This window comes from Syngnathus leptorhynchus, chromosome 14, assembly GCF_054491065.1.
Source record: "Syngnathus leptorhynchus isolate UIUO chromosome 14, UIUO_Slep, whole genome shotgun sequence".
Taxonomy (NCBI): Eukaryota; Metazoa; Chordata; class Actinopteri; order Syngnathiformes; family Syngnathidae; genus Syngnathus; species Syngnathus leptorhynchus.
The window spans coordinates 182,016-200,870 of record NC_141208.1 but is presented as its reverse complement, the minus strand read 5'-3'; the positions used below and the strand labels follow the sequence as shown (position 1 = coordinate 200,870).

The 18,855-nt window shown below is 46.1% G+C and overlaps 1 protein-coding gene across 7 annotated transcripts in view; it reads left to right on the top strand.

The window, feature by feature from the left end:
* The window catches only part of ephb1 (EPH receptor B1), an 83,415-nt gene extending 64,831 nt beyond the window's left edge, over positions 1 to 18,584 (top strand). For 3 of the 7 annotated variants that reach the window (XM_085929614.1, XM_085929608.1, XM_085929613.1), the window contains 11 exons: positions 1,186 to 1,348; positions 3,307 to 3,415; positions 4,110 to 4,174; positions 7,064 to 7,252; positions 7,882 to 8,129; positions 9,203 to 9,418; positions 14,049 to 14,198; positions 15,238 to 15,431; positions 15,658 to 15,813; positions 16,402 to 17,549; positions 18,128 to 18,581. In XM_085929614.1, coding sequence (XP_085785740.1) covers positions 1,186 to 1,348; positions 3,307 to 3,415; positions 4,110 to 4,174; positions 7,064 to 7,252; positions 7,882 to 8,129; positions 9,203 to 9,418; positions 14,049 to 14,198; positions 15,238 to 15,431; positions 15,658 to 15,813; positions 16,402 to 16,510 — 1,599 coding nt within the window. In that variant the 3' untranslated portion in view covers positions 16,511 to 17,549; positions 18,128 to 18,581. Of the gene's footprint in view, positions 1 to 1,185; positions 1,349 to 3,306; positions 3,416 to 4,109; positions 4,175 to 7,063; positions 7,253 to 7,881; positions 8,130 to 9,202; positions 9,419 to 14,048; positions 14,199 to 15,237; positions 15,432 to 15,657; positions 15,814 to 16,401; positions 17,550 to 17,855 lie in introns of all 7 variants that reach the window. The other 4 variants (XM_085929610.1, XM_085929611.1, XM_085929609.1 and 1 more) reach the window with 4 other exon arrangements.
* Positions 18,585 to 18,855: the final 271 nt, after the last annotated feature.

Here is an 18,855-nt window from a genome sequence, read left to right as displayed (position 1 = left end):
CACTTCCGACCTCATCTCGAAGCTATTTTGTTTGGTGTGTTTTCGTTGAAGTCGTACTTGTTTTCTAAGACACAGTGCAGCTTTTAACATTTTGAAAGCACGTTTTCACCGTTTTTTTGACACGTCCAAACGCCCGCCCCCCTGTAGAGCCTTTGAGCAGTCAACATGTCTTCATCGAGCAATCGGCAGCCCCCAGCCCGCCGCCTCGGTCTGCCGTGTGCTGTGCTCTTATTTGCAGGCTGTCATATTCACTCTGTGTACGGAGAAGGTGATAGACAGCCCTAAGTAATTACGGATGGCCCACAGCATATTAGCACCTAACCCAAGACCAACTATTGGACATGCGAGGAAAATACGGGGGGGGGGGGGGGGGGTGTTTTGTTTTTTATTTTATTATACCCTTCCAGAAAGTCTGACCAGAACAGAATCTCATGAAATCTAAAGAAAGTTTTCCCACAGGAAATAATGTCAATTCAATGAATGCAATCCAGGCACCCAAAAACAGAGCGACATTTTGAAACATGTTCCCTGATCTTTCGTAAATTGGATGGTGTTTTTCACCATTGGAATTTTCTGCCCTAAGATGTAAAAAGGCAGCAAGTCATACTTCACAATTCAAGCTTTAGTCACGTTTGACAATTCAAGCTTTTATTGTTATTTACAAGCCACCAAGTCCGTTTGGAAAAGAATTGGGGCAACAATGATGTACCTTCCTGTCAAAAGTCAGACCTTCAAAATAAAAGCATATTCGTATATTCATTTGGCCCTAAGATGTCTTGCCTATCAATCACATGTAAACTACGTCACGCAGGTGTCGCCCTAGTGTTGCGACGACTTGCCATCTGTTTTTCTTGCTTAGTGAAGAAGCACTATTAAAGATGTGGGCATAAATGTTTCCCAGTCCACCTCAGTGAACAATGCAGGAACGTACTAAGCATATTGCGATGCATTAAGTGTCTTAGAAAGCACATCTGAACAGACAAATGCGCAAAGCTGTTCTGTAAAAGTGTGAATTCTGTGCCACTATACACTCGGTACACTGTGTGTGTGTTACTATATGAATAAAGCACATAATGGTCCTTTACAGTTCCTTTCCTGGAATGACTTGTTTGAGTCCCCCCCTCTGTCTTCTCTATACTGCATTTTCCTCCCTAATGTATTCTGTGTGTACATTTATGCTTTCAGGACCACGCAGAGATTAACTCCACAGTCCTGCGGAGCCCAACTAACACGGCACGAGTGGAAGCCCTGCGTTCGGGCACCGTGTACGTTGTACAGGTGCGGGCACGGACCGTTGCTGGTTTTGGCAAATACAGCAGCAAGATGTGCTTCCAAACCCTCACAGATGGTAAGGATCTACAAGCCAGGAGAGATGGCTCTCTCTCTCTGTCTCTCTGTCTCTCTGTCTCTCTCTCTCTCTCTCTCTCTCTCTCTCTCTCTCTCTCTCTCTCTCTCTCTGTCGCTCACTCACTCACTCACTCACTCACTCACTCACTCACTCACTCACTCACACCAACACTTGACGTCTCGCGTGGTATTTGTTATTGCGGTATTATTAGTCGCTGAGATTGGTGTGGGGCATAGCGTTCAATTGCACTTCTGTTTCCGCAGCAAAATTAATTCCCTTCAAGAGTGTGTGACTATGCATGTATGCTAGTGTGTGTGTGTGTGGGTGTTTAGACTTTATGTAGAACGTCGGATGTGTTTTGTTTGTGCAGCTAACTGTGCTTGATCCACAATGCTAAGCTAATTGGTTTTTCATCCAACCATTCCAGCGTTGGAGTGCTGTGATTAGTAGTTGATGAGATTTTGGGGGGGGGGTGGCCATAAGAGGGAGAGAGAGAGGGAGAGTTTTAAGGATCTCCAGAAACGTGTGACACAAGTTGTGCACGAATAATCAAAGTATATTTAGCGAGTAGATAAACAGCATTCGTCACCAAATTCAAGATTGTAACGATGCTTATAGTAATACCATGAAAGCATGCATAGATTGTGCATCCCTAAATTAGTGCATTAGCTTTTGAATTGTTTTATTTATTTTTTTTAATCGGCAAGTTCATTTTATTCTGCCCATTATCTGATCTGGCATCAGCCTAAAAAAAAAAAAAAATCCACATTGCTCAGGCCCTAATTATCATAATCGTGAGGGCTAAAATACACCATGAAATAAAGAAGTATTATTTTTGAAGCATCAAATGCACATTCACTGACAAAAAGGAATTGTCTGTTATTTGTCTTTACTTCTGTTTTCACCTTGGGAATCTTGTCAATTGTCTTGCAATGATGGTGAAATGGAATGACCTCAACAGGTGCTGTGGCGGCACATTGGTGCCCCCACTCAGAAATGTTCCCGCAAAACAAAGGCTCGCTGTTTTTTTTATTTCTTGGCCGGACACCAGCGCACGATATTTGTCAGAGCGCTTAGCGGCGAGCTCTGCTCCGTCCACCCTGCTGCTTTGCCTCCGTCTCGTCCTTTTGCTTTTGTTGGATTGTGCGGTCGTGCCGTGCCACACCCCCTTCCAGCTCCGTCACTGCTTCCGACACTAAACACCATGGGAAAGCTGTATTTCCCTTTTCAACCTAAATATTCACGACCTGTCACTTTACTAAATTCATTTCAAACGCATGTCGTTGCCCGCGGGTGTGAGGCTTGACAGTTTTTCGATTTTCCGTTGGTACAAACCTTTTTTGGGACAAACCTTGTGAAACCAAAGTGTGCTTTCTTTAACAGGTAGAGCAATACTGAAAGATGAGGGGCCCCCTTGTCAGTCCCTTTCTCTTCTCTCACACGTCGCCTCGCTCGCTCGCTTTCTGTGTGGCTCGGTCTCAGTTTATCAAACGCAAGCTGTCAGTCAGCGTTGCCAAAGCTGGCCGGATTTCAGTGGGCGCCTCTCAGATGAGACATCTGTATGTTTTCTTTATCCGTCAGACACCCGGTCGAGCCGCCCGGCCCGGCCCCGCCCCGCCCCGCCCCACCCCGCACGCACAAAGGACCCACTCTGACGAGAAAAGCAAGCGTGGCCCTTAAAGTGAGGCTGTTGTTGGGGTTCTTGCATATTTCTCGTCAAGCAGCATTGTGCCAAAGTCATAAAATGTGACTGAGCACACGGGTCTAAAAGCTCAACTTGGTTTATAAGCCGCATACGTGACACGTGACCGGGCTTAATTAATGACCTTAATGAATGGAAATAATGATATGAATGAATGAATGAATCATCTCATTAACAGTCATCAATGCTTCATAGAGAATGATGAGGAAACGCAAAGCCACTTTTATTTGGATTTGATTTCCTTTTTGCATTTTAGATGACTTCAAATCGGAGCTGAGGGAGCAACTTCCTCTCATTGCCGGGTCAGCTGCCGCAGGAGTGGTCTTCATCGTTTCGCTGGTCGCCATCTCCATCGTCTGCAGCAGGTAAGCGGCCTCTGCGTATTTTCTTTTTCCTCCCGTAATGAAATCCCAGCCAACACGTTCTGTTTTATCGATGCGGTTTTTCCTGCACCGAGCGCGTTCCCCTCGGGTGTTGAAAAAAATGCAGCGGTAGATTTGTGACAAGAGAAACGTATCCCAAATAACGGTGGCGACTGACGGCTTTGCTTTGTCAATAATGTCATTTTCTTTTTCACAACATAATCCATATTTGCCCCCAGTCATATTGATAATCATGTCCCTGGGATATGCTGACTACATAAACAAATGCAAAAAAGCTTGTTATGGCGCAGAAATGCAAGCAAGCAATCCTTTCCGGTGTGGTTAAACTGTTCCAACTTTTGCCTTGTTAGTGAGGTCGAGATGATTTAATTCGGTATTAGCCGGTCGCATCGCTGAGGCGGCGTCCTTGCTTTAGATATTCCAAAGTCACATTTACTGCTTTTGAAGGCACGGCAGAGGAGACGTGAAAAGCAAAGCGCTCCTATCGAGATCTCCGGTCATTAAAAGCCAGCTCGTTTTCATGAACTTCATTCACCCCTGCTCGGACTTTCCCCTCCACCCCGAGCCGTGGCAGTGATGCCGTTTTCCAGTGGCGTTGTTTTTGCGCAGTAGCTACTCTTGCTCGTCACGGAGTCATCATCCGTCTGCTTCTCTTGTCTCCTCGCTGATGGGTTAGGAAAAGGGCCTACACCAAGGAGGCGGTCTACAGTGACAAGCTGCAACATTACAGTACAGGAAGAGGTAAGTCCACCAGACGGACGCTTGTCAAATCTATTTGTCGGATGGCTCAAAGGTGTTGAAATGGCATATTTAGACGCTGATTGTGAGTGACATACAAATTGTTCAATGCACAGGTGGATTTTGTAGAATGGTGGAAAGCAGGCGCTGTTGTAAAATTCCTTTATTTTTATTTTTTTCTCTTCGGAATTTGATGACGCTGACAGTCATCTCTCGAGGCTTTACCGTGGCTCCGAGTACGCGGTGTAGTAAGCACTCCCTTGACACTGCCTGGAGGATACACACACAAAGCCAGCAGTTTTGGGCTTCCAATAAAAAAAGCCTCTGTACCGGAGAGCTCGCTGCGTGCGTGTGCAAGGTGCTCACTCGAGGGGACGGACGACGCTTTGTCCGGCGCCTACTTTGTCTCACAGCTACAACAGGCAGGACTCCAAGCCGCCACCCAAAGCCAAATGGCGTGAATTGAACGGTAGTAGATGAATGAAAGTCATCAATCATCAGATACGTCAATTTGCCGATAAGAGATCCCGTTCTTTTTTTTTTCTCTCTTTCTTTCACACAATGCAGACCCCCCACCCGTCCGTCCGTCCGTCCGTCCGTCCATCCATCCATCCATCCATCCCACAATGCATTGTTGTCTTTCACGCTCCTCTAAGATGAGGCTGACAGTTTGGTAATTACAGTATTCGGTGCAACAATAAGAGCGAGGCGCTAAATCAATTGTTTTGTGGGAAATTTCCAAAAATGTGCCAGCCATTACCACACACACACACACACACACACACACACACACACACACACACACACACACGTAAGTGATGTGTCCTCATCCAAGGCGTCAAGCGTATTGAGAATTTAACAATGCAGCTGAAAAGAAAAAAACCAAAAGCTGTCCATCCGTCCATCCATCTGTCCATCCATCCATCCACCCACCCACCCATCCAATTAATGTAACTCAAGTAATATCAACCCAGTCCGAGTTCATTGAGTTCAAATTAGAATCTGCAGAATGTTTCCTCCATTAATTGTATTACTCTGTTCCTAGTAATTAGGCATGACCGTTGTGCACTTGATTTGTTGATGCATTTGGGCCATTTACTAAATGAGCAGGGCAAACTAATAGTAGCGGAGATGCTAGTGCTGAAAAGAAAATGCGGAGTGCAGGTAACTGTAATTCATTGCCCCGTTCAAGTGAATGCATTGATAAGAAGTGAAGTGGAGAATTCTCGAACCGGTCCAATTTTGGGCACTTCATTCGTTCATCTCATTGGAAAAAGCCACGTCCTTGTTATTGACCACCTCTGCCATTAACCCCCCCTTGCTTTCAAGGCTGGGTAAAAATACCTTTGAGCTTCGGTTACATTTGCTTCACACACACTCCGATGAGGGACTTGTGAAATATTGAAGGAAAAAAAAGGCCGGGTCGGGATAACACCGTGCTGGGAGCTACATAGTGCTTGATTCTAAATAATACATGAAAGTGGTGTTGGAAATGAAGTGGGACTGGGAAATAATGGGCCGCTTTTATATGTGCACCAAGACGTGCATGCATGTGTGGTGTACTTTAATATGAGCTTGTGGGCGGGCCAATATGTTTCTTGAATCCTCCAGGTCCATCTTTGGAGTCTATACCAGCGGTGCCTCTGCAGCTGGGCAACGGCAATAAACGAGAGCTTATATTTCTTTCCTTTTCTTTTCTTTTTGATGGAATGCCGAGCTAGCGGGCCTCTAATGGATTACCTTGAATCTAATCTGAATGGAATCTCTAATGAGCAATTAGGTTCACACAGACAGGGCTCAAGGCAATTAAAGTTGTAACCAGATTCGGCTTGAAGTGGGGATGGAGGTGAGCTACCTTGATCCTTCCAAGAGCAGACCTCATTCCTTTCCTTAACACTCCATGTTATGCAAATGAAAAGGGCACAAATTGACTCCACGGCTTCGTTCCAATCGTGCCCGCTAAAGTTTTTTTTTTTTTTTTTTTTTTACCCCGCTCTCCAGCGCCCACTGTAGAAATGATGATTTGACATCTGCTTGTTTACGCTTGTGTCCATCTCGGAGCGGCTCGTAGTGAATGCGTTGACAATTGCTTTTCAGCAGCCAGCCGTGCCCGCTCTGAGAATCTGCCTTTTGCAGGCAGGTCCGGGTACCTGCGCCTGCCTATCGCAGAGTGGCAAGGTGATGATGGCGCAGCCGTTTTTATCTCTTTATGAGCTTGTAGGAAAAAGCTGAGGGCAAAATTGCTTCTAGTACTATTAAAGAGGTGAAGGGAAGGGGTAGAGCGCAGAAAAAAATAGATGGATGTCTTCATTGAATGTGTGAATGTCTCGCTCATCCATGGCTGCATCTGCTATGTGGGTTTCCTCATAGCGTGGCGCTTCTCAAGTCACAACGGGTCAAGTAGAAAACTTCCAGAAAACTTGCACAAACAAAACTGCATTAAACCTTAGCATTTTTGGGACACTCCCAGAAAAAAAGAGCATGGCTCTTTTACCGAGTGCTTTCCACTCTGATTGCCTCCCCTTGGCGACCTCAGACTTGACCAATCAACATTTGGTTATCTTAACTTAAAGTGCCTGTTTGACCTGCCAGCCCGCCAGCCCGCCAGCCCGCCCGCCAGCCAGCCAGCCCATCCTCCTTAATGTGTGAGTTGTGTGAGATAATAACCACTCCCATCCAGTAGTAGCCTTTCATTTATCTTTAGGAGAACCATACATCAATGTTAAAAGCTCGCAGGGATTGGGAAATATCAATGTCACGATGTGATTGAAATTCCGACCTTTGGGTCGATTGCATTCGTCGGCCATCAACACAAAACACATCAGCCAAATGGAGAAAAAGAACCCAAAAAACGGGGGTTTTCTTCTCACTGGGCGCCTTTGGTCGTTCTAGAACTCTCTTTGCGAGCCGACGTGTCTAACTGCCCCTCACCACTGGGCCGCCCGACCCACTTCTCAGGCTCCCCAGGGATGAAGATCTACATCGACCCCTTCACGTACGAAGACCCCAACGAAGCCGTGCACGAGTTTGCCAAGGAGATTGATGTCTCGACGGTGAAAATCGAGGAGGTCATCGGCGCAGGTACGGCCCACTCTGTTGCATTGTTATGTTTACATCTCTGTGGTAGTCAGGCTTGTAAAGCCAGCCAATCGGGGGGACCCGTGGACCTGAGCTGAATATAGGCCGGCTACCGTGGGAAATACTGTAATTGCATTAGAAATGAGACGTGGCCCGTATGCCCTGTGCTTTTCCGATTAGAGTTAGTCTCACTATTCCTCCCTCCCCATAAATGTCAGGATGCAATCACGTTTGGTGTCGTCGTTTTCAAGCGATCACTTAAGCAGTTTGGGTTCGCGGTGATAAAAGGTGTTTCTTTCATCTCGTATAGCCTTCAAACGGCGTGATCGCTTTTACTGAGCTAAAAATAGGACGATGATGAGTTTAGCTCCTTTGAAATCGTCCCTCTCGGCGAGCGAGGTGAGAGGGAGTGACACAGCTGGAACCGTGGAATATGGCTTTCAAGAATCACATTTGTATTGACTCTCCTGCAGGACATCTACTGTCGATGATGCTCATAACTCAAATGTTTGGCACAAAGGTTTTGAATTTGTATCTTGAGTCGCGTGTCCAAGCCACATGACTCTTGAATCGTTGGAAGTAATGTGTTCTCAAGTACACTGTTTTGTCTTGACACCGACTTTCTCTTCAAGGTGAATTTGGTGAAGTATACAAGGGGCGCCTGAAGCTGCCCAGTAAGAGGGAGATCTTTGTAGCCATCAAGACCTTGAAGGCGGGCTACGTGGAGAAGCAGAGGCGGGACTTCTTGTCCGAGGCGTCCATCATGGGTCAGTTTGACCACCCCAACATCATCCGCCTGGAGGGAGTCGTCACCAAAAGCCGACCCGTCATGATCGTCACGGAGTTTATGGAGAACGGGGCCCTCGACTCCTTCCTCCGGGTGAGCGAGTCTGTCATGAGAAGCCGTCAACTTTTAGGGATGATTTGATCACCGGTAGAGTCATTCAAGAATATGGCCGGTCGAAATTCAACAATTATGGAATCAAAGAGGCTTCTCGGAGACCGTGCCGATGAAAACGAAATGTCTGCTTTGGGAACTTTGGGCTCACAAAATCGACAGCCGTGCCCCGCCCGCTCGCCCGACTTCCTGCGTATGGATTGCATATTATTTAGGAACTTTGACAGACTTTATGTATACAGTAGTCGGCCAATCTATGCGCTAACGCGCTTTCAGGCCTCGGTCATTGGAAAAAAATAAAATAAAAATAATCCATTGTTGCGGCCTGGAACGATGATTGGCCTTCTGACGCTGTGTTTTATATGAAGAAGGTCATGAAAATTCAACTCGCCTTTTTTCTCTTTCAATCTCCCAGCTCTGCTCTGCTCTGCTCTGCGCCACTTTGATCTCAGGCGGGCTTTAAGGGGCTCTTTGAAGCTGGCTTTGCTAACCGCCACTTCCGACTTGTGTTTCCATCGATCTGTTTCGCCCTCGTATTTGTTCCTACGTTCAAAGAGCATTCACACAGGGGCAGTGAGCTTGCACGCTTAAGGAGGAGAAGCAATCCAGAATTGAGCCACGTGCAAAAAACTCTTTTGTTTCATCAACACAAGTAAGCCTGCCAATAGGTAGGCGGCATTTGCTTATTCAATCAAGGTCATTTCACGGTGTGATGAAATAATGGCTTCCAAAAACTAAAAAGCCGGTCCGACCAAAATGCACCGTGAAAAGTCGACATAGCCCTGTTAAAATGCCATTTTTAGACCCAAAGAACTCCTTTCTAAATCGTTTTTGTGACCTAGAAACAATTTGGCTTCCCTGCAAACTCATTCGGTTTCCGATTTGCCATAAATTCTGATTGAGGTGAACTATTTTCAGTCCGTTCGGTCATTTCGTTTGACACCAATCGAAACGCAAAGCCTCGCCCGAATGAATCTCTCTCTCTCTCTCTGTCTCTCTCTGTCTCTCTCTCCCTCCCATCCTTCCCTCCCTCCCTCCCTCCCTCTGTTTTGCAGCAAAACGACGGTCAGTTCACAGTGATCCAGTTGGTGGGAATGATGCGCGGGATCTCGGCCGGCATGAAATATCTCTCCGAGATGAACTACGTGCACCGAGACTTGGCCGCGCGCAACATTCTAGTCAACGGCAACCTGGTGTGCAAAGTGTCGGACTTCGGCCTGTCGCGCTACCTGCAGGAAGACACCTCCGATCCCAGCTACACCAGCTCGTTGGTGGGTACGCTCAAACCGCTAGAGTCCAGCGTTTCCTATTACCTTCCTTAATTGTGACGTGACGTCGGTCAAATTGGAGTGTGGCTGACCGCTTTCCACCACCTTCTTCCGGGGCTCCCGTCACCGCTCGTCTTTGTGCCGGGCCACGGTCGGGCTTCTGTCACATCTTCATTAGTGTGGAGCCGAGGCTCCTCCGGGAAGCTCGCTCTCTCGTTGACTTGCCCAGTGTGCGGGGAAACCAAAGGGCATGGCGCCCTCTCCAACTGACAGCTCCCATCTCTTCCTCCCTAGCGCCTTCCCTTTCACTCATGGTCGATTATTACAGGGAGCATCGCGGGAGGCTTTGGCTCCTTCGTTAACCACACACCTGTCATTATCGGCAGCCCGTCGTTCGTCCATCCACCCAGCGCCTGTCCTTTTCCTCGCTCAAAGCACGCAATTTGAAATGACTTTTGTGATAACGGTTGTGAAATACTTTTCGGCTTCTTGTCTGGCATCCTTTTGTTTTGGATGACCGCTTTCTAAGAATGCTTTTCTGACCTTTTCTGCAGTTCATGCAAACCATCTATTCTTTACTCTCTGATTATACAGCATGTGGGCACTCGGGTGGTAATTCTGTATATATTATGGAGAAATATGAATATTAATAGCGTATGCTATAAAGGCAAACTATTTCAGGACTGCCTTGTGATGTATTTTGACACATGCAAAAAGCTGAGATCAAAAGCACGCAGGTAATAGCCCGGCGAGTCAGTGCCTGGAGCTTCAAAAGAGGATTTCTTAAACTATCCTTTTTGAGCACCGGAAAATGTATCACAACATGTTTGTAATCCTCCTGGTGCATGTTCCAAATTGCTTTCCCTCATTCCCACCCAGCAAACCTTTGAGATGGGTGACCCGATACTTCTGCACAGCGTTGCGCATTGTCGAGACAGTTCATTAGAACCTCGTCGGCTAATGTATTTAAGGTGGACGTGCGAAGCACCTTCAGGGGGTGTTTGTGCCTCATACGGCGTAATTAAGCCATCCCCGGTCCCCTTCCCTTCGTGACCCGCTCAGCTACGACCTGTCGCAAACCAATCAGCGAGCGAGGCTGCCGCCGACAAGGCCGGGGGAAATTAAATTGCGCCAACGTGCCGCCGCGACTTACATTAGCATCGACCCCCGGCAAATGAATTTCCTCTTTTGCGACACTGCTTTTCAAATTCTTCTTTACAGTCTTCGTTGTACGGTGAGGAGGACCTGCCGGTCGTTGCGTTTAATGCGGACACGGGTTCATGCCGAGGCAATGCTCCGAGTTTCAAATGAAAATCTTCCAAATTCATTATTTCCAAACCCCCATCCGCCCAATTGAACAACTGAATCATTTTTGTCACTGCTGTCGGTTCAGCGTCACTCTCAGCTTCTCGGTACGGCAGTAATATTTATCGCTCCTCGCAGAGGATAAAGAATGTGTCTGTGACTATTGCTATATGGTCTGTCTACTACATGTGTCGCAGCAGCGGTTGTGTTTGTTGGTCAGCGGTTGACGTTGCCACATAGATGCTAATTGTTAGCTGCTATGCCATTGGACATAAGCATTCAGGTAGGTAGTGCAGGCTATGAATTGCTTTCAACACACAGTAGGGAGAAAAAAATTGGCCATTCAACAGCCTATATGGTGAAAAAATCTCTTATCTCCATTTCATCATTTTCAACAAAACAAACGTACATTCTTCGAATGGTTGCAGCGTTACTAGCATTATCATGATGTTGTGATCTGTCTGTGTATCTACAGTAGATGTACGTAGCTGTTTTCTTTCATTTGATTCGGCTGATGATGTGGAAAGCGTGAAAACCTGCATATTTTATGTAGGTATATTTGTGGTCATAGATATGAAGGTAAAGAAAAAAATGTTTTGTTTCCCTTCATGTCAGTCATTCTCCCCCTAAGATTCAACAAGTCCTGACTCCTCAGGCTATTTTCCATGTTCAGATAAGGAACCTTTGTTTGCACACGCACGGGCGAGGTTAAAAATATGCCGCCACGTCAATTCAACACTGAGTGTCTGGAGCAGGCGTGAGAAGAGTTGCGGATTCAAATCAAATGGCCGTTATTGCCGTCTGCTCTTAGCACGGGCTGAGTCCAAACTGCCACGTGGGTGACGGGCACCCGCTGTAAACGAATGCACACGATGGTCCGCCCACCTCCTGATAAGCATGCGCCACATGTGCAGTGACTGACCAAACAGAGGTTGGAAGCGCTGCTCGTGGGAAATGGCTTCACATTTCTACCTGCTGTGAGCTACACTACTCCACTCAACATTTCAAATCACACATCATAGACAATATGGGGGAAATAAAAATAACGATGCTGCTCTAGCTACCTTCCGAACACATGCCCACCCCCGGCGCCAGAGGCAGAATAAAGTTAGACCTTGATTCTCCATCCGTTGTTGTCGCAATGTATTCAAAGGCTTTGTGTTGCACTAAATCACGCAAGGTGAATTCATATGGCTGCTTGGATTTTTCATTTAGTCCTCACATCACCCAATCTATTATTTTTCTGGTCATTCCAACAAAAAATGGCACCGTATCGTAACAAAGAAATAGCAACAACAAATGAATCTTTTAAATGAGTGAATGGAGAAAATTGGATCAAATGAAATATGTACTTGAATTGACTTTTACTTCTAAAGCTAAAAAAGCAGATCCATGAATACAGCGCTCCACTTTGATCCGATTCATTTACAATTTGCCTTTTTTTCCCCCGCATGATCAGGCCAAGGTCACTCTGAGATGAGCACAGAATCGCTCGCTCGCTCGCTCAAATTAGACTGGACAGCTTCCGTTCGACGGATCCGGCAAATAAGATGATCTCATTCAGAACAAGCAGTCGACGCTTATGTAGCTTTAACAAATGTAACTCACTATAGATGGAAGGCCATATTGCCATCTCATTTTGTAACACAAATATTCATTCTGGCAACCTTCCTAATGAGATGTGAAGGCTGGGGCGGGGGGGTCGAAATACCAAAAGTTGTACTTTTCATCATCGGGAATTTGGTTTCTCCTGCTGAGAAATCAAAGCAAATCCACATAGCGGTCATCTGGAAGACATTTTCTCAAGTATAATAACAGAGTTTATTGGGCTGTCAATCATTTTAGCAAAGATTAACCTTGGGAGGCGCGGTGTGAAGCGCATAGTTTTTCTCTTGATTTAAAAAAAAAAACCAAAAAATTCCGACATAAATGCCCGGGTGGCTTTTTTGTGGCATTTTACATTTTTTTGGAAGATGTTTCAAGAATCTATAGCCCATATAGCAACACGCTGTCAGGTTACGACTACTTTTTAGTTGCAACTGTGCTTCCCGCGGGTGGCTTGGAAAGTCAACGTCTCAACGTCTCCCTTCCCTCTCCGTCCTTCATCCTGCTGTCAGTCCTCGGAAAGCGCCTCTCCATCCCGCTCACTGGTGTATTTACTTACTTTTTACTCACGCTTACTTCAGATGTACTGCAAAGCATGACTTTTTGAGACTCGACATCATTTGTCTCACTTTTGCAGAATGGACCTACAAATGTTTGAGGTGCAGCTGGTTTCCAAGGGAAAGTTGGGTGGAGGGAAAGTGACGATGGGAATTAAAACAGACCTTGTGTCAACAGAAAAACATCGAGTGCTTCACGAAGCCCCCTGAGACGGACGGGGTAAACTGAACCGGATTTTTGTGAAAGAGAACATTGGTGTTGTGATAAGAACTACAGTGAGATGGCCAAGGTATTGAAGTCACTTGATGTTAACTCCTCTATTGATCCTTCCTCTCAGTCTTTCATTCACTGTCTTAAAGTGAAGAGCGCGCACTTCTTGGAGCGCTGGTTGGCTTAGCAATTCAGCGTGTAGGCGTTTCACCGACAACATTCCGCTCATTCCGGGTCAAATGTTAAACGTGTCTGCAGGTGAAGGCCCCTTTAAAGGTCAAACACTGCAGAAATCAATGTGCTACGCTAACGCTACCTTTTCAACACCTCAGTGTGCGTGGAAAGCCTTGGGATGACTGTTTATTGTGTGTATTCGTCCTCAGCTCTCCCCCCTGGCTCGGGCCGGTTTGTCTGTATCCAACTGTGGCTTGCTTATCTGCGAATTCTCAGGTTGGGCTAATTGGCATTATTAAACCAGTGGTGGGCTGAAGATACGCAGCTTGACAGTCTGCCTGTTTACACAAAACTATCAATGCCTCTGCGTGCCTATTTGGGAAATTGGACAAGCAGCTGTCACTTTCAATCAAAAAGAGAACGCATGGCTTTGCCGGAGGCTCAGGTAGTCCAATTACAAGCGGACGCAGTCAACCTATTATTGTAGACGAGAGCCGACGCCTGCGTCTGGCTTTAATTTCGACCTCATTGATCGACACGTGAAGGGCAAACGCTGTCGGGAACCGAGACAATTGACGGACGGATCTTCTGTAAGTTTACAATTGATGCGCCGATTAGATGAAGGGCGACAGGGTGGGAAGTCCGGCGAGATGGCGACGTGAGATCCGACTCGACTTGGACTCGCCCGAGCCTTGAAACGTCGACTCTGCTCAGTGCTATCAGAGAAGATTGCAATGATGACTGAAACCTTTCTCTCTCCTTTTTTTGTTTCTTTCCCTAGGGTGGAAAGATCCCTGTGAGGTGGACTGCGCCGGAGGCCATCGCGTACAGGAAGTTCACGTCCGCCAGCGACGTGTGGAGCTACGGCATTGTCATGTGGGAAGTGATGTCATTTGGCGAGAGGCCCTACTGGGACATGTCCAATCAGGATGTAAGTGATATTCCTGAATTTATTTCTTCGAATGTATAGTTAGAAAGAGACATATAAATTGGATAAAAAGTAATCAAATAATGATTTCCAACCATTACATTGAGGGATAACGAATGATGCTAATGTAATGGTCAATTCCACCTCATATGTACTTGGCAGGATAGCACAAGAAATAATAAGTGGTCATCAATCACACAGTTTATCATGCTCCATCTTACATTATCTTTCACGATGTCCTTGACTGTGACTTTGAGCGAGAATCTCACTCCCGCTCTCTCTCCCCCCTTGACTTCCCGGAGAGATTTTTGAGAGCCGTCTTCTATGAGGGCTGCTTTGTCCTCCAACTGGTTGGAACTGTCCCCAAAGTGTGAGATTTTTTTTTCTGCATCGGGCCTCAGTGGATGCTGCTCCAATGCAACAGATGCTGCCTCAGTGGGCCAGCAGCAAACGGCAACCCGCAACGTAGTGGTGGCAACTGGCATCACTCAGCATGTCCGGCTGTCCTCTCCAAACACGCGCGCACGCACAGGAAAGAAATAAACACCCAACACTCAGTACGGATCATTTATCAAGATTCTGCTGAGGTTGCGCTCGACTCAGCGGCGGAGTACAGTGTGCCGTCTTTTTTTTTGGATGATAGTATCTTTAATACTCAATTTCACACCAGGCCCTTATCTCACAGCGATGCATTTTAATGGAAAATTATATCAGCAGACATAAATTGTACAGTAAAGTAAAACACGGACGAAAACATAACGGCGTACCGAGTGGTGAAGTTCCATCAGCGACGTCGGTATCGTCGGGCCTCAGCAACCAGACTGAGATTCATCATGTTGTTTTTGAGTCTCATTTTTAAAATACTTGACATTTATTTCTAGGGGAGTTTATCTAACATGTCAGTGTCCATGTTGGGTGGGATAAGAGGGAAGGATGTGCAATTAGTTCCAATCACAGCCGGAGTACAAGTACAGTATGTTAGGTGGATGAGCTGAATATGAGAGCAGATAAATCAAAAGTCCCTAACACGCGCGTGCTCCAGGTGATTAATGCCATCGAGCAGGACTACCGTCTTCCGCCGCCTATGGACTGCCCGAGCGCCCTGCACCAGCTCATGCTGGACTGTTGGCAGAAGGACCGCAACGTCCGGCCGCGCTTCGCAGACATCGTCAGCACTCTGGACAAAATGATCCGTAACCCCACCAGCCTCAAAGCCGTCGCCAACATCCCCGCAGTGTAAGTAGAGAAGAAAAATCCAGTTCCTTACAAAGATGCTCTTTGTATTTATCTACCACGCTATCCACACGAGTCCATGACTTGAGCTTACAGTAGATTGCATCACAGCTGAATTTTGGTTGAAGCATCTACGGTGTGGATGTTGCGGTGAAAACCAAGTGTGGAGCATCACGTGTAGACAGACAATATCACAATACTCACACTCCTGTTTTTTCTGCCGCCGCAGGCCTTCTCAGCCACTGTTGGACAGATCCATACCCGACTTCAACACCTTTAGCTCCGTAGAAGACTGGCTCAGTGCCATCAAGATGAGCCAATACAGAGACAACTTCCTCAACTCAGGCTTCACCTCCCTGCAGCTGGTGGCTCAAATGACCTCGGAGTGAGTTTGACGCCCACACGACTTACACTCCAAGAGCTCACTCTAGTCAAGTGGGCCTATTTTTAGCACAGAACTCTCGCGCCAATATGAGACGCACTCAAAGGGAACACAAAGTCACGAACGCAGTTCCGTTTTGCAACAAGATGAGGGAAATCCAAAGTCAAACACAATCTGCTCTGCGACACTGGTTCCAATTTCAAATGTATATGTAACGCGTGTCGTCTTTAAAGTGAATGATTCACCCGGACTTTCATTCAATTGGCATTCGCACACGGAAAAAATACAAATATTCTTTGCACTCATTGGCAATTACTTTTTGCAGCACCGCTGGCGCCAATCCAGCCAAATATTGCAATTTGTCAAGATTCCCCCCAAAAAAGTGTCCTCAGGCCATTTTAGTCGAAGCAACACGAGTCAGTGTTGATTAAAAGCTCAACGCTTTCATTAAAAGTGGTTTTCTTGCCAATAGCTGTCCATAGCTTTTCTGTATTGCAATGATTAAAAAAAGAATGAAGTTCTAACCCTAACAGCCCAACCAACCCTAACCTAATTCTAACCACCACCAACACCCCGCCCCCATGTTACCAGAGACTTGCTGCGAATCGGCGTGACCTTAGCCGGACATCAAAAGAAGATCCTCAGTAACATTCAGTCCATGAGGGTTCAGATGAGACAATCACCCACCGCTACGGCATGACCACAGGGGGCGCCGTGGCACGGAGCGGGCAGCATTCAGAGGACCGCCGTCTTCGAGAGTCCTCCGGTGACCCCCGCCCGATCCGTCGGACCGCGGCGGGCTCGAGACTGTCGTCTTAATCTGATCCACACGAGGAGACCAGGGTCTACACTTCCACACTTAGGAAATCCACACAAAGGAGTTCAGGGTCCACGCTTGACACACGAGGAAGCCGTTATGGTTTTGACCAAATTCCTCAGCGCTAGTCTGAATGACCCTTTTTAGTATCTCTGTCATCTGGACTCTTAAGAACAACATGGGATTTTCATTTGTATGTTTTGAACTCACTCGTGTGCAATGAAGAAAGATGCCTTGACCTGGCCAGACTTCGGCGATAGAAAAATGAAAGTAATCAGTTGTTACAGGGATGTACAGTAGAAGCACCGACGTCATCTTTGAGCTTACGTTCTTCGTCTTTTGACCTCGCTAGCGAGATAGCGCACTCTTGCATTTCACACTACCTGTAGAGTGGTGGCTCGGAGCCCTTGCCCACGCTCAGATAATATAAATATGTCGCTGAATATGATTATATCTTTCATAATAGACCTTCATATTGAAGGCGATGCTCGTGAATGTGTACGTACAGGACTCTCTGCTTGCGTTTTTGGCAAAGACTGCTCGGACACATGAGACGTGTAGCTTCCCATGGACGGACTTTGGGATTGGACATCGTCTAGCTCCAGGGTCACAACTTGACTCTACGTGATGGATGGATATGTTTTGAAAAAAAACAAAAAACAAAACGAAAAACAAGTGCAGTATTGGTATTGTAGAGCGACATGAATATTGCTGTGTAGGAGTTCAAAAAAAAAAACAAAAAAAAAAATAACTCATTTTATTGGAGATCATGTTTAATGTGGGTGTGCACATGCTGTCTCTTGCTAGTGAGCACTTACTTGTACAGTTTTCTCTTTTTAATCCTGGTGTTTGTTAGAAGTACACCCGTCCACAACGCAGGAAGGAAGGCACCTCCTTGTTTTGGCCGGCCCCCACATTCATGGTGAGTTCCTGACAATATATTATTATTATTGTTGTTGTTATTATTTATGTTTCCATCATTACAAGCAAATTAGTCCTGAATCCTGCAAAGCTTCTAGTCTACATTAGAAAGTGAAGGTTTTCCAAATGCTGCTTAAGATTGGCATAAATACCTGCAGTGGGATTCAATTAGAATGCATTAGCACTCCATTTGGGCTCAGTCTCATCTGTTTGCTTTTGTAGACACGAGAGTCTGGGAATGAGATGAGGTTCATTATGCAAACACTATAATTCTATTTCGGCCGCATCGTCTGTTTGTCTCTGTCAGCATCAAACCGTAAATGACACTCTGGGTCGGCGGTGATGAATGCAGAGGCGGGGTCGCCGTCCCGCTCTGAGCACCCTTCCATATGGAGACCGTTGACGACACACCGAGGGGGACCAGAGCTCGTTCTTTTTTTTTTTTTAAGACGCTGTAAAGTACTAGAAAGTGACCCTCTTAGTTGCTGATTTCACGCCTGTCGTTTCAAGTCAGAGACAAGGTTGACCTGAATCACACCCTAAAATGGAGCTTTCTCCTTTTTTTTTTTTAACCTCCAGACTCCAGAGAGGCTTGCTACATTCGCCGTTCTAGATGGTTGCCAGAAAACCAATCACAACCTCACACCATACTCCGGTACGCAGTGGATGAGCCCGTCCACATTTGTTTATTTGTGTACGCGAGGAGGATGAGAGCGTGTTTACGTGCGTGTGTGCCTGCCTGATTCTGTACAGACATTTATACAGGCACAGGTACATAGTATGCATGAGACGTCTCTCTTTATTCGTCAGTTTCTGTATAACTGCCACTTGTAAATTGTGACAAAGTACACGTCCAAGAGTTTGTAAGCTGTAACTTTGAGAAAACCCGTGTACTAAAATGCACATAATAAACGCCTTGACAAAACAAGTCCATCACCTAATGGTCTGATGTGTCTGGGTTGTTTTTTTTGTTTGTTTTTTCCCCCAACTATGATGAACATCAACATGAAACAGTGAATTAATCATCAAAGCAGAGGTGGCAGGACTACAGTCATTTCGCAGCAAGCGTATCAGCACAATGTTTGATGTCTAATGTTTACTTTCACAAAGAACTGACGGCTTAACATTTCAAGTCGTCACTGGTAATAATGGAGCCATCACTCATAATACGGAAAATATCAGCCTTAATCTCTGATATGTGTCCAAAATGTCAATGTGAGAATTGAAACGAAAATAATAGTCCGTATATACCGTCTCGATGAGATTTTCTTTTGTTTCTCGTGAAAACGGTAGATCAGGGTACACGT